Source organism: Mastigoproctus giganteus, chromosome 1 (genome assembly GCF_048544385.1).
Source record: "Mastigoproctus giganteus isolate SK-2022 chromosome 1, ASM4854438v1, whole genome shotgun sequence".
NCBI lineage: Eukaryota > Metazoa > Arthropoda > Arachnida > Uropygi > Thelyphonidae > Mastigoproctus > Mastigoproctus giganteus.
Window position 1 is genome coordinate 131357080 of NC_143575.1, and position 24839 is coordinate 131381918.

A 24839-nucleotide genomic window follows, 5' to 3' on the forward strand; every position below is an offset into this window, starting at 1 on the left:
TTTCCACCTTTTTTCACTTTCTTATTCCGAAGGTGTTTTTCCTTTTGCTTGGAAATTTGCTCATATCCAGCCAGTTCCTAAAAAGGGTGACAAATCCCTCCCATCCAATTATCGTCCCATTGCAACTACTTCTACTCTTTCTAAAGTAATGGAGAAATCAATTAACCGCCAACTCTTAAACTACCTAGAAACCTTCTGTCTGATCAGCGATCACCAGTATGGATTCCGTCAGTGTCAATCCACTGGTGATATTCTGGCTTATGTTACCCATTTATGGACTAATTCAATGGAAAGGTTCAGTGAAACACAAGTAGTTGCTCTTGACATCTCAAAGGCTTTTGATTGTGTTTGGCATAAAGGTCTTCTAAACAAGCTTCCATCTTATGGTTTGCCAACTGTTTTTTGTAATTGGTTATCCACTTTTCTCTCTGATCACTCACTGAAGGTAATGGTAGATGGCTCTCTGTCTTCTAACTTCCCCACTAATGCCAGTGTCCCCCCAAGGTTCAGTTCTTTCCCCCACTCTTTTCCTCTTGTATATTAATGACCTTCTTCCATTGACTGGAAATCCTATCCATAGTTTTGCCGATGATAGCACACTGCATTCCACTTTCCATTTTGAGAAACCTTGTCCTGCTCAATCAGCTTGAACTTCTCGAAAATCTGCTAGCAATTCCTGAAATGCCGATCTTCAGGTAATTCTCGAGTGGGGCAAAGACAACTTAGTTGATTTCAACCCTTCTAAAACTCAGTCTTGTCTTATATCTAGCAAAAAGGATTCTTCTGCTCCTATGCTTATCTTTAGTGACACTCCGATTTCTAGGCAAAATGATATATCTCTTTTGGGGATTACCCTGACTTCTAATCTTTCTTGGCACAAGCACATTACAAATATTGCTTCTTCTGCATCTAATAAAATTGGTTTTCTCTTTCGCTCTCGGCGTTACTTTTCTTCTGAACAGCTGCTCACTCTGTATAAATCGCAAATCCGCCCTGCCATGGAATATTGTTCCCACATCTGGGGTGGTGCCCCCAAAACCTCTCTCTCTCTCAGGCTTCTTGATTCCATTCAGAAGAGGGCAGTTAGGTTAATTAACGATTCATCTCTAACAGAGTCTCTCCACTCGCTTTCTCATAGACGTACTGTTTCTGCTGCATGCCTCTTCTACTGATACTTCCATGGGCACTGTTCTTCTGAGTTGGCTTCTATAATTCCCGCTGTCTTTTTCAAAACAGTTCCAATATGTTCCGTCACCAGCCAACATCCATTTACTGTCCAACTTCAAACCCACAGAACCAACCTTTCATCTTCCTCATTTATTCATTCAACTGCTGTTTTCTGGAACAACCTTCCTTCATACGTATTTCATGAAAATTAGAATCTACAGAAGTTCAAGTCTAATGTCAACAAATATCTTCTTTCATCTTCTCAACCTCCAACCCAAGCACGGTACTAAGTACTATAGGTTCTAATACCTCGTGTTTGGGGTTGACATAAAAAAAAAAAAAAAAAAAAGGGGGTCTCCGTTCTAAATTATCGGTGATATAATTCTACAGCAGTCATCTGTGGGATATATGCATATATCCCACAGGTGACTGCTCTCTCTCCAACAATTATTGCAGTAACCTCTGTTTCAGATGTAGGTGCTTTATTATTGTTATTAGTCATATGGTGCAAGGAAGCCTGAGGCTTATGCAGCACCAGCCAAAATAAAAATTCTGAATCACCCAGAGAGAGAGAGAGAGAGAGAGAGAGTAGAAGGGAATCACCAAGAAAAAGAAGAATGATGATGTCTATCTCAGGACCTTGGGTGTGTCAAGCCCATACTCACCAGATATGAGCCCCTGGGGTAAATATGTCGTCTCTTGTCTGAGTCTTCTATAAATACCATGCGCACATTGTTGGATTGGCTTGGTTTTTTTGATGCATTTGCTCTGCAAATGGGTTAACTTGTTGCATTATGTCAGCCATACACCCATGGTTTGATTGTTTTTCAAGCCATTTTGTTGTCGCTTCAGCAGAATTGAAAATATACAGTTCTCCATATCCTGGCTTATTTTCCTTGTTTGGATATAATTGTGAGACCAAATGGTAAATCTGGTCATGTATTCTAAAACAGTATGGACCATTTCCATGTGGTGATTTAATCTCTACGCCCATTGATGCAAATGCCATTATTGAGTTATACTCTTGTATATATTCTCTGTAGTTATTTGTTTCACGTGTATCCTCTGTAAGAAGCTCTCATAATAGAGTAGGTGTTTCAGACAGTGGGTAAAGTGAAATTTTTCCATCATGACAGCATTTAGTGTATTTATTCGGTGTGTTTAACACATGTCCCCAATATCTTGCATTGCAATACTCCCAGTTGTAACACATATTTCCAATATCATGCTCTTCCACATTAATTACAGCTTGTTGATTATTTGCCTCTTGTACTTCTATTTGATTAGTCCTGTGGCATTTTGCCCGTCTTCTTGCTTTTCTTTCTTCAGTGTTTTCTGTTCGTCTTTGTAGTCATAGAGTCTTGTTTCGGTCTATTAGATCTCTCCTCTAATGTTTCATTAGTTCTGCTACGGTTTCTCAAAGTTCTTACACAATGTTCAGCCATTTTTACACTTCTTAAAACTTAAACTGATTATGTTTTCTCATCTATCATTAATTTTTTAAATTACTTTTTGTTTTTGATAAACCAATTTTTTTTTTTTTCAATATCAATATATTTTTTTCTATTTTTTTATGAATATATAGCATATTAATTTTGTAACTGGTAAAAAAAATTGTCATCATCATCGCCATCATCCTCTTCAATAAAAAAAATAAAAAAACTGGGCAGCATGCCTGAGCGTTTTATATATATAAATAATGGAACTTGTCATCCATCTTTTTCGGGTGGCACCATATTTCTTTAATGTCAGATTTAGTTGTCCTAACCAGGAGTTGAAATTCACCCATGTGGTTGACAATGCTCCTGATGTTACTGTAGTCACAATTAAGACTAAGTATTCTTCTGTAGTTTACTACCATGACTCATCCCTTGAAGTTTAGTATTGTGTCTCTAGCATTACCTTGTGGTACCCTTGGTGATACTGGCAAAAATCCTTACACCACCATCTTCATTCAAATGAATACCTTCTTTATAAAATAAATTCCTTCTAGCTACAATTGCAGGCCATGCTGATAAAAATTTCCCCCTTAGAGCTTTTAGGGACTTTGCTGAGTAATTAGCTCAAGAACTCTCAAAAGGGTTGTTTCCTTCAACCTTTCTTGTAATAATGTTTGTATAGAGCTTTGTGAAGTGATTGAATAATAACTACTCTAGTTCTTCATATTCATCTTCACTGTTCCAACCTAAGGTTAGGTCAGGTGAGTCAAAGCCTTCCATCTTTTTCTGTGTTCCCAGGTCTTGTCTTCTATCATTCTCCTCCACTCCCTTTGTTTGTTTCCACATCTTCTCTAATCTGATCTCTCCATCTCTTCCTGGGTCTTCTCAGCCTCTTGTCCATTCTTCTTGGTGATCTGTCTACGATCATTCTCTTCATGTGTCCAAATGTGACTCTAAACTTCTCCATTGCAAATGTGATGTAATCGTCCTCTCCTTCATACTTTTCATTCCCAAATTCATTCTTATATCAGTATTTCTATTATAATCTCTTTTAGTTTTAGCTCGCATAGTCCTTAGCACCTTCATTTCAGGGCGCTGACTCTCTTTAAAAATTACAGCTGTGAGTTACAGGCTCCGAAAAACCGATAAGTGTTTGCCTTTTTATTTACATAATTGTTATTTTATATTGTACTTAATACATAGTCTTATAGTTATAGTTACGCTGGTTATTTTTATTTTTATTTAGATAAAGAGTTTTTGTCGATTACTTCTTAATTTACATAAAACCGTTATTTTCGTTCGAATCTTGAGGCCATTGTTTTTGTATATAGTGGTAGGGAATTCAAATTTTTCATTGAGATAGCCAGTTAGCTCTAACGCATAATTATATAGATTAATACGCCTCACTGTTTCTATTAGATAGTGTAGTATTGACATTTAATTAATTTAAATTTTTAATCTTATTAATTTAAAATGGCAGGAGTGCTGTGACTTGGGGGAGAACTGAGGGGGGGGGGGCGATTCTCCAACGCATCAGAGCCTAAAAAAATGTGCAACTTGTGAAATGTTTGCCGAACTCTCTGGAACGGAACATGAAATTGCCATGGGGGATGTCTTTGTGTGTGCGCGATGTAAGGAGTGTAAGGAAATCAGGCGACAACTCAGCGTTATTATGGGCCTATATCAGAGTTAGAAGGACAGGGTGGATGCCCTCCAAAGATCTAAATTGAGGTTCCCGTCAAGCTCTCAGCTGCCCACATCAACGCCAGAGCTTGCACTTGGTCATCTTGCAACACAGCGGCAACCCCCAAGGCAGAATGCACTGGTCCCACAGGAACTAGTAATTGTTGGTGACTATTGTCAGGGAAACGGGTAACATGCTTTGTAAAAAGGATAGGTGGAACAGGACCAGGTTATGTCTGCCAGGGGCAAAGGTTGATGACGTGCAGATATCATCTTTTAGGGGCACAAAAGGTGATATAGCTGTACACATTGGCACTAATGATATTAAGAGTAGGAGACCGGCAGAATTACTTAACAAGTACAGGTCACTGTTGAACAAAAGCCGAGAATTAGGGTTGAATTTTAAAGTGTCTGCAATTCTGCCCAGACACGAGAGGAGGGAGTATATGATGAGAGCCTTGACGATCAATTCGGCCCTGGAAAGATTGTGCAAGGCTCAAGAGATAGAATTTTTTTCAGCCTGGTCTGTACTTGTTAACAGGAGAGACTGCTTCTACAGGGATGGGATACACTTAAATAGAAAGGGTGCAAGAATATTTGCTGATGCTATCGCGGCAGTGTTAGGTGGGTCGGAAAACTGATAGCTTGGGGGGGATACAAGGACTAATAGTTTACGGTATCCATAAGCAGAGATGAAGGTGATTCTTTCACAACTTCTATTAGAATAAGTAGCGACCTGGAGCAAGGGGTGTTGGGGGTTTCAGGGACAGATGGCAGTCATCCTGAAAGAGGTGGGTATATGGGATGTGTTAGGGTAACTAGGAATAGGTATAGGAACATGTATGCTTGCATGTATACCAATGCTAGAAGTATAGTAAATAAATTTGATGAATTTGAAGTGTTTGTCAAGACATCAAAGGGGGATATTGTTGGGATAGCAGAGACGTGGTGTCACACAGATATAAGGAATGCAGAACTGGAATTTGGGGAGTACAATGTGTACAGAAAGGAGAGACAGGATAGAAAGGGAGGAGGTGTTATGCTGTTAATTAAGAAAAACATAAAATCAAAAGAAGTGCATCCAGTTGATATAGATGAACAGGGTGCTGTTGAGTCAGTTTGGTGTTGACATAAGCACTGCGAAAGCAAAAATAAGAGTAGGAGTGTGTTATAGGCCTAATGACTTGAATGAGTACAAGGAACAATTATACAAAGATATAGAGTGGGCCAGTAAATCAGAATGTATTATAATGGGGGATTTTAACTTCCCAGATATTGACTGGAACTTGTGGGTTGGTCACTCACACACTAGTCAGAGTTTTGTGGATTTATTGGATGATTGTTTTCTGCAGCAGCATGTTCGAGAGGCAACCAGAGAAAGTAATATTCTTGATCTGGTTATCAGCAGTGATCACTCTTGTATTAAGAATTTGCAGATAAAGGAACCACTAGGTGGCAGTGATCACAGTGTACTGATGTGGGATTTACTTAAAGATATAATTACCATCAGGGGTAAAGGAAAGAGTTTTTGCTTCCGTAAAGGTGAGTACAGTGGTCTCAGAAAGTTTTTAAATTCTCCACAGTGGGATAAACTGACGATGTTACCAACAGTAAATTCAATGTGGGAAGCAGTCAAGGAATTAATCGTGGAAGCTACTAAAAGTTTCATACCTATTAAGAAATATTGTTCAAGGTTTAGGCCTAAATGGTTATCAAATGAACTAATGAGACTTGTAGCAGAAGAAAAATGCATGGGATGCATATAAATTATCAAGCGACTCAGAAGCCTATGGCAGATATAAGCTAGTCTGTAATCAGGTCACAAAGGAGGTTAGGAAGACGAAGGCAGATTACGAGAAATCCTTGGCAAAAGATGCTAAGAAAAACAGCAAGGATTTCTTTACTTATATAAACTCTAAAGGGAAGGGGATGAATCTGATTGGCCCACTTGATAATCGATGGATCGACTGTTGATGATCCTGCCCAGATAGCAAACAAACTGAATGAGTATTTTGCATCTACATTCACACACGAGGAGTTATTAAGGTTTGGAAATGGCAGAAGGTTATCAAATTGTAGCAGGATACTTAATGATTTTGTAATCACTGAGAGCAAAGTGGAGGAGAAATTGTTGAAGTTAAACATAAGAAAAGCGCCTGGGGTGGATGGGATCTATCCAGTTATATTAAAGGAGGCGGCAAAGCAACTAAGCAAACCCTTGGCCATAATTATGAGAGCATCCTTGGACTCAAGTGGTGTTCCCACGGACTGGAAATGTGCAAATGTATCCCCAATTCACAAAGGGGGATTGAAGTGTGACACGAGTAATTACAGACCAGTTAGTTTAACTTCTGTTCTGGGTAAAATAACTTTTGTTCCGGTTAAAGATGCATTGCAGGATCATCTAGACAAGACTGCAGCAATAATTCAGACACAGCATGGGTTTGTTAAGGGAAAGTCTTATCTGGCAAATTTGATAGGATATTATGATGTGGTTACAAAGGAACCGGATGCAAAAAATAATTTTGATATCATCTATTTGGATTTCAGGAAAGCTTTTGACACTGTTGCACATGAAAGACTATTGTACAAATTGAAGCAGAATGGTATTAAGGGTAATTGAGATTAGGCAGGCAAAGGCAGATTATGAGAAATCCTTGGCAAAGGATGCAAAGAAAAACAGAAAAGAGTTCTTTACCTATTTAAACTCAAGAAGGAAAGGGATGAATCAGATTGGTCCACTGGATGTTGATGGTTCAACAGTGGAGGATCCTGCTCAGGTGGCTAACAATCTAAACGAGTATTTTGCATCTACATTCACACATGAGGAGTTATTCAGAAGGGGAATGTCGTAGGTGAAGTAAACATTGGCGGTGAGCTAGATGATTTTCTAATAACTGAGAGGAAAGTGGAGGAGAAATTGTTGAGGATAAACATAAAAAAGGCACCCGGGGTGGATGGGATCTATCCAGTTATATTAAAGGAGGCAGCAAAGGAAGTAAGCAACCCCTGGCCATAATTATGAGAGCTTCTTTGGACTCAGGGGAAGGTACCTATAGACTGGAGATGTGCAAATGTAACCCCAATTCACAAAGGAGGATCAAAGGCTGACACAAGTAATTATAGACCTGTTAGTTTAACTTCGGTTCCAGGAAAATTAATGGAGGCACTGGTTAAAGAAGCACTGCAGGATCATCTAGACAAGAATTCAGTTATAGCTCAGACACAGCATGGTTTTGTTAAGGGCAGGTCTTGTCTGACCAATTTGATTGGATACTATGATGTAGTCACAAAAGAACTGGATGCAGGGAATAACTTTGATATTATATATTTGGATCTTAGAAAGGCTTTTGATACTGTTGCGCATGGAAGACTGCTGCACAAATTGGAGCAGTGTGGCATTGGAGGCAAATTGCTGCTATGGATAAAGGGATGGTTGAGTGGCAGAAGACAGAGAGTGGTAATCAATGGACACTGCTCATCATGGACTAATGTTATTAGTGGAGTCCCTCAGAGTTCAATGTTGGGTCCATTATTGTTTTCTGTATTTATAAATGATATTGATGATGGTATATCAAGCTTAATGTCCAAGTTTGCAGATGATACAAAGGTTGGCAGGTTCGTTAAGGACACTACTGATGCTATGCTGCTGCAACAGGATCTGGAAAGGTTGAGCAGATGGGCTGAGAGGTGGCAAATGAAGTTTAACATTGACATATGTAAAGTACTACATATGGGAAACAGTAACCCCAGAGCAACGTATCAACTCTGTGGTACTACACTGACAGTGGTAGAGAATGAAAAGGATCTGGGGGTAATTGTGCAGGCAGATATGAAGTTTGGATGAAGGATGAAGTCGATTTCATTAGTTGTTAATCCATTTGGACTCTTCCATGTCCACTTTCTGTTCACCCTTTTCTTGAAAAAAGTGTTCATTACTGACAGTCCTTGAGATTCTGCAAATTCCACAAGTCTTTCACCTCTTATTTCTTTCACCAATTCCAAAATTTCCTATAGTAGTTCCTCTTTCTGCGCTGTTTTGCCTTTTTCCAACCTTAGAATTGAAGTCCCCCATAATAATAGTGTAGTGGGTTTTCTGCTCATCTAGAAGACTCAATTTCAGTGTACATTTCTTCAACCTCTTCATCATCATGGCTCGATGTTGGTGCATAAATCATTATAATCTTTAGCTTGTACCTCTGAGAAATCTTGAATATTAGTCTTGACACCCTTGGTGATGTACTTTTGAATTCCAAAATGTTGTTTTTAAAATCTTTATGGACCAGAAACCCAACTCCACCTTCACTCCTTTCACTGTTTCCATTGGCGTACAGCAGATTTCCACTTGATAAACTTATAAGTGATTCATTTCTTCTTCTTGTTTTAGCCAAACCGATGATATTCCAATTCACATTTTCTAATTCCTTTTCCAGCTCTAATATCCTGTCTTCACCGATGAGTGATCGTACGTTATAACAGGCCAAGTTCAATTTCCGTGCATGGCAGCCTGGTCGTACCCAGAGATTCTTAGCACCCTCTGCTTCCACTCTGATCCTCTCGCTGCCGTAAGAGGGAGAGTGAAAGCTGCTGGGGACTGAGGGCCATTTGTATTGTTGTGCTCTCATTGCTGGAGGGTTTGGTCTTTTCCTCTTCACGCTGACCAGGCGTCTTGAAGAGAACCACTCTACACGTTCGTTGCCACCTAAGTGACGTAACAGGGCTTACCATCGAGAAGGTGTGCATGAGTGGATTTTAGGGAGGCAGGCCAACCAGACTTCTCCTAAATCTTCTGTAATAGAGAGATATTGGATCCATCAGTGTTTTAGGCTGAGTGTCTGATAACAGGATACCTGTTCCCCTCTAAGCCCCTTGGTACTCTTTCTTTAATCTGCTCTTCAAAATACTCTCTTATCTCTTGATTCTGCAGTTTCTAAATCTTTATCTTTTGTCCAGTTTTACTCTTTTTATTTTTATTCTCAACTCTTATCCTAAATTTGGCTACCAAGAGTTCTTTTGGTAGAATATAGAGCAGGAAGGTGGTATAACTTTTACATCTATCCTTCCTACTCCATATTCTATCAATAATAAAATAATTTTATTATTGATAGAATATGGAGTAGGAAGGATAGATTACTGTTTGATATCCACCATCCCAACTATAATATAATTTAAAATTAATTAATTAAATTAAATTAAAATGAAATTTTAATTTAATATAATTTTGTATAAAAACTGAATAACTACTTTGGTTATTCAGTTTTTTATATAAATTTATATTTCTGATTAAGAAATATTGTTGAATACATATTGCAATCTATAGTTGTATGCTAGCAGTATACCAGGCAAAATTCTGAGCAGGAAAAAAAAATGTCTATGCTGCATGCATAATTTTCAAATTTCATGCTCTTATGAAATTTTTCTTCACCAGAACTTTTGGAAAATGGAAATGAGGCACTATTAGTTTCATGTTTATATTTTCTGATTTTGACTTTATTTTCAGTAGAATTAATAAAAGTTTATGCAGAATTCTATTTCTATATTTAATATATAAGCTGTAATATGCACACGTGTAATTTTGAAATTTTGTGGTTTTCACTGCAAAAGACTGTATCTGAAGAATCAGATACAGTCTTTTGCAGTGAAAAAATGTGAAAGACTAATAATATTGTTTATATTTTATGATTGTAACTTTTTTATTTTTATTTTCAGCATTATTGTAATAATTTCTGTAGATTTTATGATTGCTTCCATATGTAATATATAAGTACAGTGAAACCTTTTATTTGATGTGATCAGGACTGGTAGGTGGTTAGTTAACCATTTTAGTGTTGGCCTTAGAGTTGTCTTACAACTTATTATAAGCTTTTAATCCTGTTGTTCCTTCCAAGTTCATTTGGGATCTACCTTCCCTTGGTCCTTCTGCCAAGAAGAGGGACTATTCCAGGGATCAGGCTTAATTGTTATTCTTTTTGCTGTCAAAGTGAATTCCAGCACAGAACAACTTCCTCCAGCTAAAAACTGTGTCCTCTATGTTAACAATTTAAGCATGTTTTATCAATCCTGCAACATGAAAATTATCAAGAGACAACTGCATCATGCCATTGATCTCCTGAAGACATGGTCATTGAATAATGGCTTCAGACTCTCACTGGAAAGACCATTTGCACACATTTTTTCTGCAAGCATAACCTTCTCCCTGCACTGAGACTTAGACAAAATATTATTCCAATAGTACCTAAGACTAGATTCTTGGGCTTCTATTTGATAGAAAATTACCCTTTTACAACATATCCATCAACTAGGTTCAGTCTCTAATTTTTTTTGGTGCCGACCAGTGCACTTTATCATTGTGTACTTGTGCAATCTAAATAACATTACAGGCCCCAGGTATATGTATCTGCTAGACTCACTGTACTCTGATGGCTAGACTCATCCACCATTAGGTGATCTGTCTTGCCACTGGAGTATTTTGACCATCTCCTGTCCAGAGCCCCTATGGAAATTGGTGAAATAATGAACACTTCAACCTGCATGGAGTGTAATTTGCTTTTAATTTCTTAAATAACTTCAGATTATTCTTAGATATTTCATGGTATTTCCTTTTGCATATGCCACTCTGTCAATGAGAGTAAAGACAGCATCTGGTAAATTATGGTGACTTCATTTACATAGAGTTGTTAATTTCATTATGCATTTCTTACCTATTAATATTTAGTTTTTATAATTTCTCTGTAATTAAGTAGTATTGAAGGGTTGAAGTGGTGGGACCCATGTTTAGTCTACAGAGCAAAGCTCTAGCAACCCCCCCCTCCCTACCATCTCTTCAATCATGCAGTATAATTGATGTCTTTTGAGGAAATGATGAACATCATGGTGAGATCCAATCTTTCTTACATTTTGAGGGTACAGCTCTAAAACGGTGTTTGCAAGCTGGCTGCTGGATAATCCACCAGACTGAACCTTTCGTAACTCTCTAGGAGTCTTCTGAATCAGCTAGTGTATAATCTTGTTCCTGTACTCTGCCAGTTAGCATTAGTAGATGCACATGATGCAAGAAGCAAGTTTATACTGCATAAGCCAAATAAAAAAAAAAAAAAAAAAACCTTCCCATTTCACTGATCTGTTCATTCCAAATGTTTCTCTAGTTCCGCCTTGAATTTATTTAAGTTATCAACTTCCACAACAACAGATGGAAATTTGTTCCAGCAATCAACTACCCACTGGCTAAAGGTAAACTTTCGCACATCTATTCCACAACTGTCTTTCCTCAGTTTGAATCTAATGCTCCCTCAGATTTGTAATCTGAGCAAGAGGAAGAATCCCATCAGCATTAAGCCTGCTCAATCGATTCAAGGCCTTATACACCTCAATCAGATCGCCTCGCAGGTGCCTAGTCTCCAGAAGCTGCAATTTCCAGAACTTAAAACTTTTTTCATGAGAGCACCCCGTTGTTCCCTTCACCAGTCTTGTTGCCCTTCTCTGTACTTGTTCTAGCAACTTTACATCGTTCCTAAAATGAGGCTTCCAGACCTGTACGCAGTACTCAAGGTGTGGCCGGACCATCCCCTTATACAAGGGGATAATCACCTCCTTATCTCTGCTCGCAAAATTCCTGTATATCATTGACAAGACCCCATAACTTACTCTGGCAGCTTGCTGCATTGCTCAAGAAACTTCATATCTGACTGCACAATTACCCCAAAGTCTCTGTCATTCTCCACTAACCTGAGAATAACACCACATAGTTGGTACGTTTCTCTGGGGTTTATGCGAAGTACTGCTACCCATATGCAGTACTTCGCATTTGTCAATATTAAACTTCAGTTGCCCCTTCTCAGCCCAGCCGACCGGGCTAGCCGAGTGGGTAAAAGTACCTGCCCGGCAACCCAAAGGTCGCGGGTTCGATTCCCGCCTCGGGCTTGGATCAAAGTACTGCAAAAACCTTGGGAGGTGCAATATGGCCACAGAAGCCGATGCGCCAACAACTATCAAATCAAAAAAAAAAAAAAAAAAAAACCTTCTCAGCCCATCTACCCAACTCTCCCAGATCCTGTTGCAGAAGCATACTATCATTAACAACCGTGCCAACCTTTGTATCATCTGCAAAAGGGTGATGACATTGTAGGCCAGATATCATCCTTTAAGGGCACAAAGGATGATATTGTTGTACACATTGGCAGTAATGATATTAAGAGTAGGAGACCGGCAGAATTACTTAACAAGTACAGGTCACTGTTGAACAAAAGCCGAGAATTAGGGTTGAATTTGAAAGTGTCTGCAATTCTGCCCAGACACGATAGGAGGGAGTATATGATGAGAGCCTTGTTGATCAATTCGGCCCTGGAGAGATTGTGCAAAGCTCAAGGGGTAGAATTTTTATCAGCCTGGTCTGTGCTTGTTAACAGGAGAGACTGCTTCTACAGGCATGGGATACACTTAAATAGAAAGGGTGCAAGAATATTTGCTGATGCTATCGAGGCAGTGTTAGGTGGGTCGGAAAACTGCTAGCTTGGGGGGAGACAAAGACCAATAGATTGACAGTAGCCACTGGCAGAGGTAAAAGAGATTCTTGCACTGCTTCTATTAGAATGAGCAGAAGCCTGAAAAACATGTTGCATGATATTTCAGAGACTGCTGGGAGCTAATGCGGTACAAGTAAACACATGGGTTGTGTTAGGGTAGCTAAGAATAGAAACAGGTGCAGGTATACTTGCGTGTACACCAATGCTAGGAGTTTAGTAAATAAATTTGATGAATTTGAGGTATTGCTCAAAACTTCAAAGGCAGATATTGTGGGGATTTCAGAGACGTGGTGTCACACAGATATAAGGAATGCAGAACTGGAATTTGGGGAGTACAATGTCTACAGAAAGGATAGACAGGGTAGGAAGGGAGGAGGGGTTATGCTATTAGTTAAGAAATACATAAAATCCAAGGAAGTGAAGCCAGTCGACATTGCTGGACAGTGCAGTGTCGAGTCGTGTGATGTGAAATAAGCATTGGTAGATCAAAATTGAGAGTAGGAGTGCGCTATGGGCCTAATGACTCTGATGAGTATAATAAGAAACTGTATGGGGAAATAGAGTGGGCCAGTGAATCAGAGAGTCATATAATGGGGGATTTTAATTTCCCAGATATTGACTGGAATTTGGGGCTGGTCGCTCACACACTAGCAAGGCTTTTGTGGATTTATTGGATGATTGTTTTCTACATCAGCATGTTCGGGAGGCAACTAGAGGGAGTAATACTCTTGATTTGATTATCAGTAGTGATTCTTCATGCATTAAGAATCTGCAGGTAAATGAACCACTAGGTGGCAGTGATCACAGTGTGCTGAAGTGGGATTTACTCAAAGAGGTAACTACCATTAGGGGTAAAGGGAAGGGTTATTGCTTTCGTAAAGGCGACTACGATGGACTGAGACAGTATTTAAATTCTATACAGTGGGACCAACTGATGATGTTACCAACAGCAAATTCAAAATGGGAAGCATTCAAAGAACTTATCTTGGAAGCTACTAGGCTTTACATACCAACTAAGAAATATTGTTCAAGGTTTAGGCCTAAGTGGGTGTCAGATGAACTAAAGAGACATATGGCAGAGAAGAAAAATGAATGGGATACATACAAATTAACACGTGACACAGAAGCCTATGATAGATACAAGTTGATCTGTAACCAAGTTACAAAGGAGGTTAGGCAGGCGAAGGCAGATTACGAGAAATCTTTGGCAAGGGATGCAAAGAAAAACAGCAAAGAGTTCTTTACTTATGTAATCTCTAGAAGAAAGGGGATGAATCAGATTGGTCCACTTGATATCGATGGGTCAACTGTTGATGATCCTGCTCAGGTAGCTAACAAACTGAATGAATATTTTGCATCGACATTCACACATGAGGAGTTATTCAGCGAGGGGAATGCCAGAGGTGTATTCAACTCTGGCAGTAAGCTAGAGAATCTTGTAATAACTGAGAGCAAAGTGGAGGAGAAATTGTTGAAGGTAAATACAAGAAAGGCACCTTGGGTGGATGGGATTTATCCAGTTATATTAAAGGAGGCAACAAAGGAAGTAAGCAAACCCTTAGCCATAATTATGAGAGCTTCCTTGGATACAGTGGAAGTACCCATGGACTGGAGGTGTGCAAATGTGACCCCAATTCACAAAGGAGGATCAAAGGGCGACACAAATAATTATAGACCTGTTAGTTTAACTTCTGTTCCTGGAAAATTAATGGAGGCACTGGTTAAAGAAGCACTGCAGGATCATCTAGACAAGACTTCAGTCATAGCTGAGACACAGCATGGTTTTGTTAAGGGGAAGTCTTGCCTGACCAATTTGATTGGATACTATGATGCAGTCACAGAAGAACTGGATGCAGGGAATAACTTTGATATTATATACTTGGATCTTAGAAAGGCTTTTGATACTGTTGCACATGGAAGACTGCTGCACAAATTGGAACAGTGTGGCATTGGAGGCAAATTGCTGCTATGGATAAAGGGGTGGTTGAGGGGGAGAAGACAGAGAGTGGTAATCAATGGACACTGCTCATCGTGGACTAATGTTATTAGTAGAGTCCCTCAGGGTTCAGTATTGGGTCCATTATTGTTTTCTGTATTTATAAATGATATTGATGATGGTATATCAAGCTTAATGTCCAAGTTTGCAGACGATACGAAGGTTGGCAGGGTTGTCAAGGACACTACTGACACTATGCTACTGCAACAGGATCTGTAAAGGTTGAGCAGATGGGCTGAGAGGTGGCAAATGAAGTTTAACATTGACAAATGTAAAGTACTACATATGGGAAACAGTAACCCCAGAGCAACGTATCAACTCTGTGGTACTACACTGACAGTGTTAGAGAATGAAAGGGACCTGGGGGTGGTTGTGCAGGCAGATATGAAGTTTTCTGAGCAGTGCAGACAGGCTGCAAGAGTAGCTCATGGTGTATTGTCGATGATATATAGGAATTTTTCTAGCAGGGATAAGGAGGTGATTATTCCCTTGTATAAGGCAATGGTCAGGCCACACCTAGAGTACTGTATACAGGTCTGGAGATCTCATTTCAAGAAGGATGTAGAGATGCTGGAACGAGTACAGAGAAGGGCAACAAGATTAGTGAATGGAACAAAGGGGTGCTCTTACTAAGAAGGGCTTAAGTTTTGCAAATTACAGTGTGTGGAGACTAGGCACCAGCGAGGTGATCTGATAGAGGTGTATAAAGCCTTGAATGGTTTGAGCATGCTCAAAGCTGATGGGATTCTTCCTCTTGCTCAGAATAATCACCTGAGAGGGCATAAATTCAAATTGAGAAAAGACAGATGTAGGATAGACGTGAGGAAATTTTCCTTTAGCCAGCGGGTGGTTGGTTGCTGGAATAGACTTCCATCCCTTGTCGTGGAAGTTGATAGCCTAAATAAGTTTAAGGCTCAGCTGGACAGGTATTTCGAATGAACAGAGGGGTGAAGTGGAAGTGGTTATTTTTTATTTATTTATTTTTTTATTATTATTTATTTATTATTATTTTTTTTATTATTTATTTATTTTTTCATTTTTATTATTATTTATTTTTGGCTGATGCTGCCTAAGCTTGCTTTCTTGCATCAAATGCCTCTACTAATGCTAATGCTAGTGCTACTATAAACAAGACAGAACTTCATCCTTTCTATCACTGGTCAATCTTCATAAATCAATAACTCTTGAAAATCTCATTGGTGATAAGGCAAATATTTCTGAATTTTTTAACTTCCTCAGGCAAACCGAGCTTGTAAGAGGTTAATCAATTTATAGCACAAGGTAAAGTTGAGCGTGGTGCACCTATATGAGTCAAATATAAAGTAGTGAAAACTTAGCAGAGTGGCAGAAAATCACTAACAATGCATATGTATGTATATGTCTCTGTCGTATAAGTTCCAGAGTGCTAACTCATAGCTGCTTTGTGGCTCTGTGGTGGAGGAATTTTGTGAAGTGAGTTGTGTAAGTAAATGTTGTTTCTGTTGTTGGCCTCTTTGCAACAATGGAGCAGGAATCAAAAAAGCTAATTCCTGTTTTCCATCCCTTCATGAGGGGGCAAGTCATTCATGTTGACGTTACCTGTCCAGCAAAAGAACCCTGAAGGGGAAAAAAAGCCCAGCAAACTTGGCTCCCAGCAGCCAGGGACAAAAAAATCACAAAAACAGCCAACCTCTATAAAGAAGGGATCAGCAAAACATAATAAAAATAAATAACAAACCTGATACCTACAGCAAGAGACGTGCTGAGACTTACCGCACCAAAAAAAATGAGGCGAAGCAAGTCCAGTCCATGAAATGTCAGATCTTTGAAGTCAGGTCCATGAAGGAGTCCATTCCAAATAAAGTTACTTAAAGAGCAATCAGTAAACTCAAGTTTGCTAGAGGCTAAATCATGTGAGTATAGTCACATCCTATAGAGGTTTGAGTTGAGTCCATGTACGGTTAGATTTTAGAAGGTCAAGAGAAACAAGATTCACGAAGAAAGAACTCTAGAACTAAGGCATGAAAAGTTTTTTTGTCTCTTGAAAACAGCATTGCGGTATACACTAAATACACATGTTGTATTAAGGTAACTAAGATTAAGAACAGGTGCATGTATACTTGTGAGTGCAGTAAATAAATTTGATGAATTTGAAGTGCTGGTCAAAACATCAAATGCAGACATTGCTGGGATATCAGAGACATGGTGACACTTAGATATAAGGGATGCAGAATTTTAATATGTCAAATACATTGTATACAGAAAGGACAAACAGGTTAGGAGGGTGGGGATTTGCTCTTAGTTAGGAAGCACATAAAATCTAAGGCAGTGCAATCTTGAGTCAGTTTGGTGTGGCATAAGCACTGGGAAAGCAAAAATGGGAGATACTGACTGGAACTTGTCGGTTGGCAACTCACAGCTAGCAAGACTTTTTGTACAATTATTGGATTCCTATTTTCTACAGCAGCATATTAGAGCACCAACAAGAGAGAGAGTAATACTCTTGATTTGATTATCAGCAGTGATTATTCATGCATTAAGAATCTGGAAATAAAAAGAACCACTAGGTGACATTGATAACAGTATATTGATTTGGTATTTACTTAGATTAAATACCATCAAGGGAAGAGTTTTTGTTTTCATAAAGGTGACAACAGTGGTCTCAGACAGTTTTTAATTGCTATATAGTGTGACAGTCTGATGATGTTACCATCAGAAAATTCTAAATGGGAAGCATTCAGGGAATTCATCATAGAAGCTACTAGGCTTTTCACACCAACTGAGAAATACTCTTCAATATATAGGCCTAAATGAATGTCAGATGAACTGAGACTCGTGGCAGAAAAGAAAAACGTGTGGAATGGATATAAATTATCCATAAATGATTTTGTTATAACTTAGAGGAAAGTGGAAGAGAAATTGTTGACGATAATCATAAGAAAGACACCTGGATGAATGGGATCTATCCAATTATATTAAGGGAGGCAGCAAAGGAAATAAGTAAACTCTTAGCCATAATGAGAGCATATTTGGATTCAGAGGAGCTCTCCATTGGCTGGTGATGTGCGAATGTATCCCCAATTCATGAAGGGGGTGGAGTCAAAAGGTGACATCAGTAATTACAGACCTGTTAGTTTAACTTCTGTTCCAAGGAATTAATAGAGTTGCTGGTAAAATAAGTAATACAGAATCATCTAGAGAAGGTTACAATTAAACTTAAGACACAGCATGGGTTTGTTAAGGGGAAAACTTGTTTGACCAATTTCATTGGATACAATGATGTGGTGACAAAAAAACTGGATGCAAAAAATGATTTTGATATCATATACTTGGATTTCTAATATATTAGAGCTGGAAAAGGAATTAGAAAATGTGAATTGGAATATCATCGGTTTGGCTGAAACAAGAAGAAGAAATGAATCACTTATAAGTTTATCAAGTGGAAATCTGCTGTACACCAATGGAAACAGTGAAAGGAGTGAAGGTGGAGTTGGGTTTCTGGTCCATAAAGATTTTAAAAACAACATTTTGGAATTCAAAAGTACATCACCAAGGGTGTCAAGACTAATACTCAAGATTTCTAAGAGGTACAAGCTAAAGATTATAATGATTTATGCACCAACATCGAGCCATGATGATGAAGAGGTTGAAGAAATGTACACAGAAATTGAGAGTCTTCTAGATGAGCAGAAAACCCACTACACTATTATTATGGGGGACTTCAATGCTAAGGTTGGAAAAAGGCAAAACAGTGCAGAAAGAGGAACTATAGGAAATTTTGGATTGGTGAAAGAAATAAAAGAGGAGAAAGACTTGTGGAATTTGCAGAATCTCAAGGAACGTCAGTAATGAACACTTTTTTTCAAGAAAAGAGTGAACAGAAAGTGGACATGGAAGAGTCCAAATGGATTAACAACTAATGAAATCGACTTCATCCTCACTAACAGAAGATATATTGTGAATGATGTTACCGTCCTGAATAAGGTAAATGTTGGAAGTGATCACAGAATGGTAAGATGTACACTTGATATAGATGTAGGAAAGGAAAAAACTGACTCGAGTAAATAATACAAAGGTCTTTGAAATAACAGAGGAGGAGAAAAAGCAGTATGTACTGGAACTTAAGAACAAGTTTGAGCTTCTGCAGACTGCTCAGGACCAAGATATCGACGAGGAATATTACAACTTTCTGAAAGTGATAAAGCCCAAGAAACCTATAGGGAAACAGAAATCCAAAGAAGAAAAAATTAGTCAAGAAACACTTGTCATGATGAACCAAAGACGACAAATGAAGAGCAAGAAAAACACTGACAGGAAGAAAATTGAGTATACTGAATTATGCAAAGCCATTAGAAAGAGACTCAGAGAGGACATAAGAAGATTTAACACAAGAAAAGTAGAACAAGCATTAAGGGAAAACAAAGGATTTAAATCAGCAGCCATGAGCAGTAATACAGAAAGACAAATGATACTGAAACTGAAGAATAGCGATGGTGTACTTATAAACAGCAGAGAAGGCATAATTCAAATAGCAGAAGACTACTATAGAGAATTATACAAGGAGCGAGGGAATGATACCAGCAGTGGGGAAGATGGATTGCAAAGTAGCAACATATACGACATACCCGATATTCTTCCTGATTAGGTAGAACATGCATTGAAGAAAATGAAGAATCGGAAAGCCCCCGGGGGAAGATGAAGTTACTGTAGAGTTGTTAAAATTGGGAGGAAGAGACATAACACAAAAACTGGCAAGGCTCTTCACAAAGTGCATTAGAAAAGGTGTGATGCCTAAGCAGTGGAATAATGCAATCATAGTTTTGCTGCATAAGAAAGGAGATAAATCAGAAATTGGAAATTATAGACCAATTAGCTTGTTATCCCATATCTACAAGTTGTTCACAAGGGTCATTACTAACAGATTAGAAAGAATACTTGATGAGAATCAACCGAAAGAGCAAGCTGCCTTAAGGCAGGATTCTCAACTATGGACCACCTTCACGTAATATCACAGCTAATGGAGAAAGCAAATGAATATAAAACACCATTATGGCTGGCATTTGTGGATTATGAAAAGGCATTTGACTCCATACAGCATAAGGCAATGTTTCGGGCACTGGAAAGACAAGGCATAGATACTCCATATATTATGATTTTGAAGAAAATATATGAGAGTGCTACATCCTTTGTTAGACTAGACAAAGACAGTAGCAAATTTAAAATCGAGAAAGGAGTTCGACAAGGAGACACAATATCTCCGAAGCTGTTTACTGCTGCCCTTGAGGAAGCTTTCAGAAGATTAGACTGGTCGCAGAAAGGAGTCAGTGTGAACGGAGAGTACCTAAATCATTTATGATTTGCAGATGACATTGTGGTCATTAGCCACGATCCCAAAGAATTAGAGGAAAATCTTAATCAGTTATGCACAGTTAGTAAAGATTTTGGACTAAAGATGAATATGGCTAAAACAAAAGTAATGATGAACAAGTATGCCACGGAAAGGGAAATAATGATTGAAGGAGCAGTAATTGAAAAGGTGGAGTCATATACTTATCTGGGACAAGTTATTAGCTGTAATAATGATAAATGGCTGGAAGTCAAGAGAAGAATAAATTTTGGATGGATAGCATTCAGGAAATATAGTCACATACTGAAGAGCAATATCCCAGTTTGTCTGAAACGTAAAATAATGAATCAATGTATACTCCCCACCATGACTTATGGAAGTGAAACTTGGGCACTCACCAAAAGAATGGAAGAGAAGCTAAGAACTACACAGCGAAGAATGGAACGAATTATATTGGGAATCAGACTGTTAGATAAGAAGAGAAACACATGGATTAGGCAGCAAACTCAAGTAAAGGACATTCTTATCAAAACTAAAGAACTAAAATGGTCTTGGGCAGGACACATAGCTCGAAGACATGATGACAGATGGACTAAGAAAATAACAGAATGGTACCCAAGAGGAGCCAGAAGAAAACCTGGAAGACAAAGGCGGAGACGGATAGATGAAATTCATGAGTTTTTGAGTAGTAAATGGATGGCCAGTGCTCAAAACAGAAGGAACTGGAAAGTTGCTGGAGAGGCCTTCATCCTGCAGTGGATTGAAAATGGCTGATGATGATGATGACTTGGATTTCAGGAAAGCTTTTGATATTGTTGCACGTAAAAGACTGCTGGGCAGCATGGAAAAGTGTGGTATTAAGGGCAAATTGCCGCTGTCGATAAAAGGATCATTGAGTGGGAAAAAACAGAAAGTGGTAATCAATGGACACTGCTCTTCATATGCTAATGTTATTAGTGGATTCTCCCAGGGTTTGGTGTTGGGCCTATTGTTATTGTCTATATTTATCAATTGTATTGATGAAGGCATATCAGTCTTAATGTCCAAGTTTGCAGATGATACTAAGGTTGGCTTGGTGGTTAATGGCAGGAATGACAGTATGGTACAGGAACAAGATCTAGCAAAATTAGGCAGATGGGCCGAGAAATGGCAATTGAAGTTTAACATTGACAAATGCAGAGTATATGGATAGCTGTAATCCCAGAGTGGTAATAGTAATGGCAAACGATGCAAGAAAGCAAGTTTATATAGCATCAGGGAAAAAAAAAAACACAGTTCACCCTTCCATACCCTACAAGTATTTGTCTAGTTCTCCCTTGAATTTATTCAACTCATCAACTTCCACAACAACAGATAGAAGCCTGTTCCATCAATCAACCACTCGCTGGCTGAAGACAAGCTTCCACCCATCTATCCTGAGTAAAATACCAACTGTGTACTACGCTCAGGGTAGTGGAAAATGAAAAAGATCTGGGGTAATTGTGCAGTCCGGTATGAAGTTCTCTGAGCAATGCAGATAGGCTGTAATTGCGGCTCATGGGTTTTGTCAATGATACATAGGAATTTTGCTACAGGGATAAATAGGTGATTAGCCCATTGTATAAGGCACTGCATACAGGTCTGCAAGCCTCATTTTAGGAAAAATGTAGAGCTGCCAGAATAAGTTCAAAGAATGTCAACAAGATTGGTGAAGGGAACAAAGGGGTGCTCTTACCAAGAAAGGCTTCAGTTCTGCAAATTTCAGTGTCTGAAGACTTAGACACCTTTGAGGTAATCTGATTGATGTGTATATGGTCTTGAATGGTTTGAGCAAGCTCAATGGTGATAGCATTCTTGCTGAGCCTACACGCATGATGAAGGGGCACAGATGCAAATTGAGGAAGGACAGTTTCAGAATACATGTGTAGAATTTTGCCTTTAGCCAGTAGTTGGTTGATTGCAGGAACAAACTTCCATCAAGGAAGAACCTACCAACTATTAGAGGGAATGAATAAGTGAAATGCGAAGTTTTTGGGTTTTTTTGACTGATGCTGTATAAAGTTGATTTCTACTTCAACTATTGTAGTAGATTCTAATTCAGTGCCAATTCTAAATTGTGGTTTAGTTTTCTTTTCACTGAGTAAGTCAGTGATACTCAACTATTGTAGTAGATTCTAATTCAGTGCCAATTCTAAATTGTGGTTTAGTTTTCTTTTCACTGAGTAAGTCAGTGATCATCATCATAGATGAGCAGCCCTGCCAAAAAAAAAAAAAAAAAAAAACAAGCACTGTTCTTTCATGACCATAGGGTTTGACAGTTGTAGAGAACATTTGACCAGTTATTCAGCTTGCCACAATGACATTTGTCAGTATTATAAGCTCCACACACAAAGAGGTTCTGATTGAGAGACCACAACCAGTGATAATGAAAGTAGCATGTAAGCCACATACTATTTTTGTTATCACTAGATGTACCCAAGAAGAAATCAAAGTGAGACACAACAAAAGATATCTCTCCATCATTGCTGCCAGGGACTTCTGTTTTTTTCCATCTTGGGATCTGGGTCAAATCCAAGTATGCTAGTAGTAGATCATGCCTTAAACAGAATAAAAGACCCCACTGAAATTACCTGCAAATCAAGTGGCACCTTGCAATGCATGACATAGAGATGTAAAATTCACCCTTTAAGAAATGTTAATTTTTTTTTCGTTCTAGAAATCTAAAGCTTATGCACACCAGTCATTGACTTATACTAAAACAGCATTGTTTATTGACTCCAAATCAGAATGAGAAGGACTGGGAACAAGGACTGGAATATTGGCACTGTTAGCCAAGCATAAACAACCTGACTAGCAGTGCCAATATTGTAGTTTGAATTACCACGTAAAATTCAAAGAAATAGCCTCTCACAGTTTAAAAAATCTGAATATGGCAGTTAAAACATATTTCTTGTGAAAATTGTAAAAGGAACCTTCAAAAATAACACCCAACATTCAGTTTCCCCTCCTCACTGAGTAAGAATGGAACCCCCACTGGGCACACATCTTGTGTTATTGTAGTTATGAATCCAACTGAACTGTTACATTAAAAATGTTACATGGAGTAATCTTCTTTTCCAGTTTGAATTTCTCATTCAAATTTTCATTTCTTTAGGCTTCTGAAAAAATGATACTGAATTTCAGCAGCTTGTCTGCATCAGCCACCAAAGAAATTCTATAGGAAAGTATCCCTGCACCTGTTGAATTAATGGAACAGTACATAACTTAACACTAAGGGTGATTTTGTATGAATCGCCCTAAGAAATTAAGCAGGTGCCCTGGAACATGCTTTCATCGACCCTACCTTATAATATATTCACTGACTTTACTGTGGGTTTTTTTTTTTGCACTTTTACTTTGGAGTTGGTGCTCTAGAACAGTGTTTCCCAAAGTGTGCTTCATTGATCACTGGTGGTGGGCTGGTCCAAAATGAAAGCTACTGATGTAGTGCCACAGCTAAATGATGTTTTTAAATTTTTTTGCTGTGTCAAGTGCGACCTGAAGTGATCACATGTTTTGTTCTGGGATCTTTTGCTCACTGAAATGCTGTGCAAATCAAAAAGCTTGAAGGAAACTTTTCTAGAAGAAATTTTTATGCATTGTTACCTTAGTTTTCATTCTTATTTTCTGTTTCTTTTAAGAAAACAGCTTAACTTACTTTTTCTTCAAAACTTAAAAGAAAAAGACAATTTTATGAAATATTTTTGTATAGCGGAATGTGGAGACTTTGTGCCAGAAGAATATCTAGATCATTCGTACCTCAATTCTTATAAGTTTGTTCCATATCAGGATAGAGAATTGCAAAGGAAGATAATGGAAAATCATAAAAAGCATGTGTAAGTAAATTTTTTTTTGTTCCAGTTTATTTATTCATTGCTACTTAGATTCATTTAGAATATCTAATTTGGTAATAATATTCCCTATAGTTTAAATGTCATTACATGTCATTCTGTTCATAACATTATAAAAAATACAAAGATGAAATGCTATTCCAAAGAACAGATGTAGAAGGGATAAATGAAGAAGAGAAAAAGTTTGTTTCATAAATTGTGGCTGCCTGTGCCAAGCTGACTTTTCCACCTTGGGTTGTGGAATAGCATACATTGCTGGGAAAAAGTCATTAATATACTTGAGGAAAAGAGTGGTTAAAATTTCAGGTAGCATCACTTGAAGAGCATTTGAGAAGATTGAGTTATTTAATATCATATGCAGTGAGAATTCAGAGAGGAAGCTGACTACACAGTAGCAGAAACTGAAAAGCAGATTGTAAGATGGACAGCCTTTGTGCCAAATGTGATCAACTATATAATATTTCAATTAGCATTAGAAGTCATGTCATGCGAAGTGGTTAATGAAAAATTAGTACAAAGTAATCAAAAATTCACTATAAATGTAGCTAACAACATTGTGGATAATGATAAACAAGCAATATCAACAAATAACATTGAGGTAAATAGTCTGGAGAGACAACTGTCTTCTCTCAATGGAGAATTTCAAAAATATGCAGTGGAAATTGATTATCAGTTAGAAGAGATCAGAAATAATCTAAATAATTCGTACTGCCTATCTAATGAACAGGGAGACGCTACCCAACCAACCTACCCCGTTTATCATTCCAAGGGGAGAATTGTTTATAAACAGAGCAGGCATAAGCGACCAGGGGAGATCAAATTACGTTAGTCACAACA

At 38.3% G+C, this 24839-nt stretch overlaps 1 protein-coding gene across 1 annotated transcript in view; it reads left to right on the forward strand.

Moving 5' to 3' along the window:
• Nucleotides 1-24839, forward strand: part of LOC150091141 (FERM, ARHGEF and pleckstrin domain-containing protein 1-like) — a 331643-nt gene that overhangs the window by 138138 nt on the left and 168666 nt on the right. Inside the window, exon 6 of the mRNA XM_090387751.1 lies at nt 23864-23987. Coding sequence (XP_090243877.1) covers nt 23864-23987 — 124 coding nt within the window. The remainder of the gene's footprint in view (nt 1-23863; nt 23988-24839) is intronic.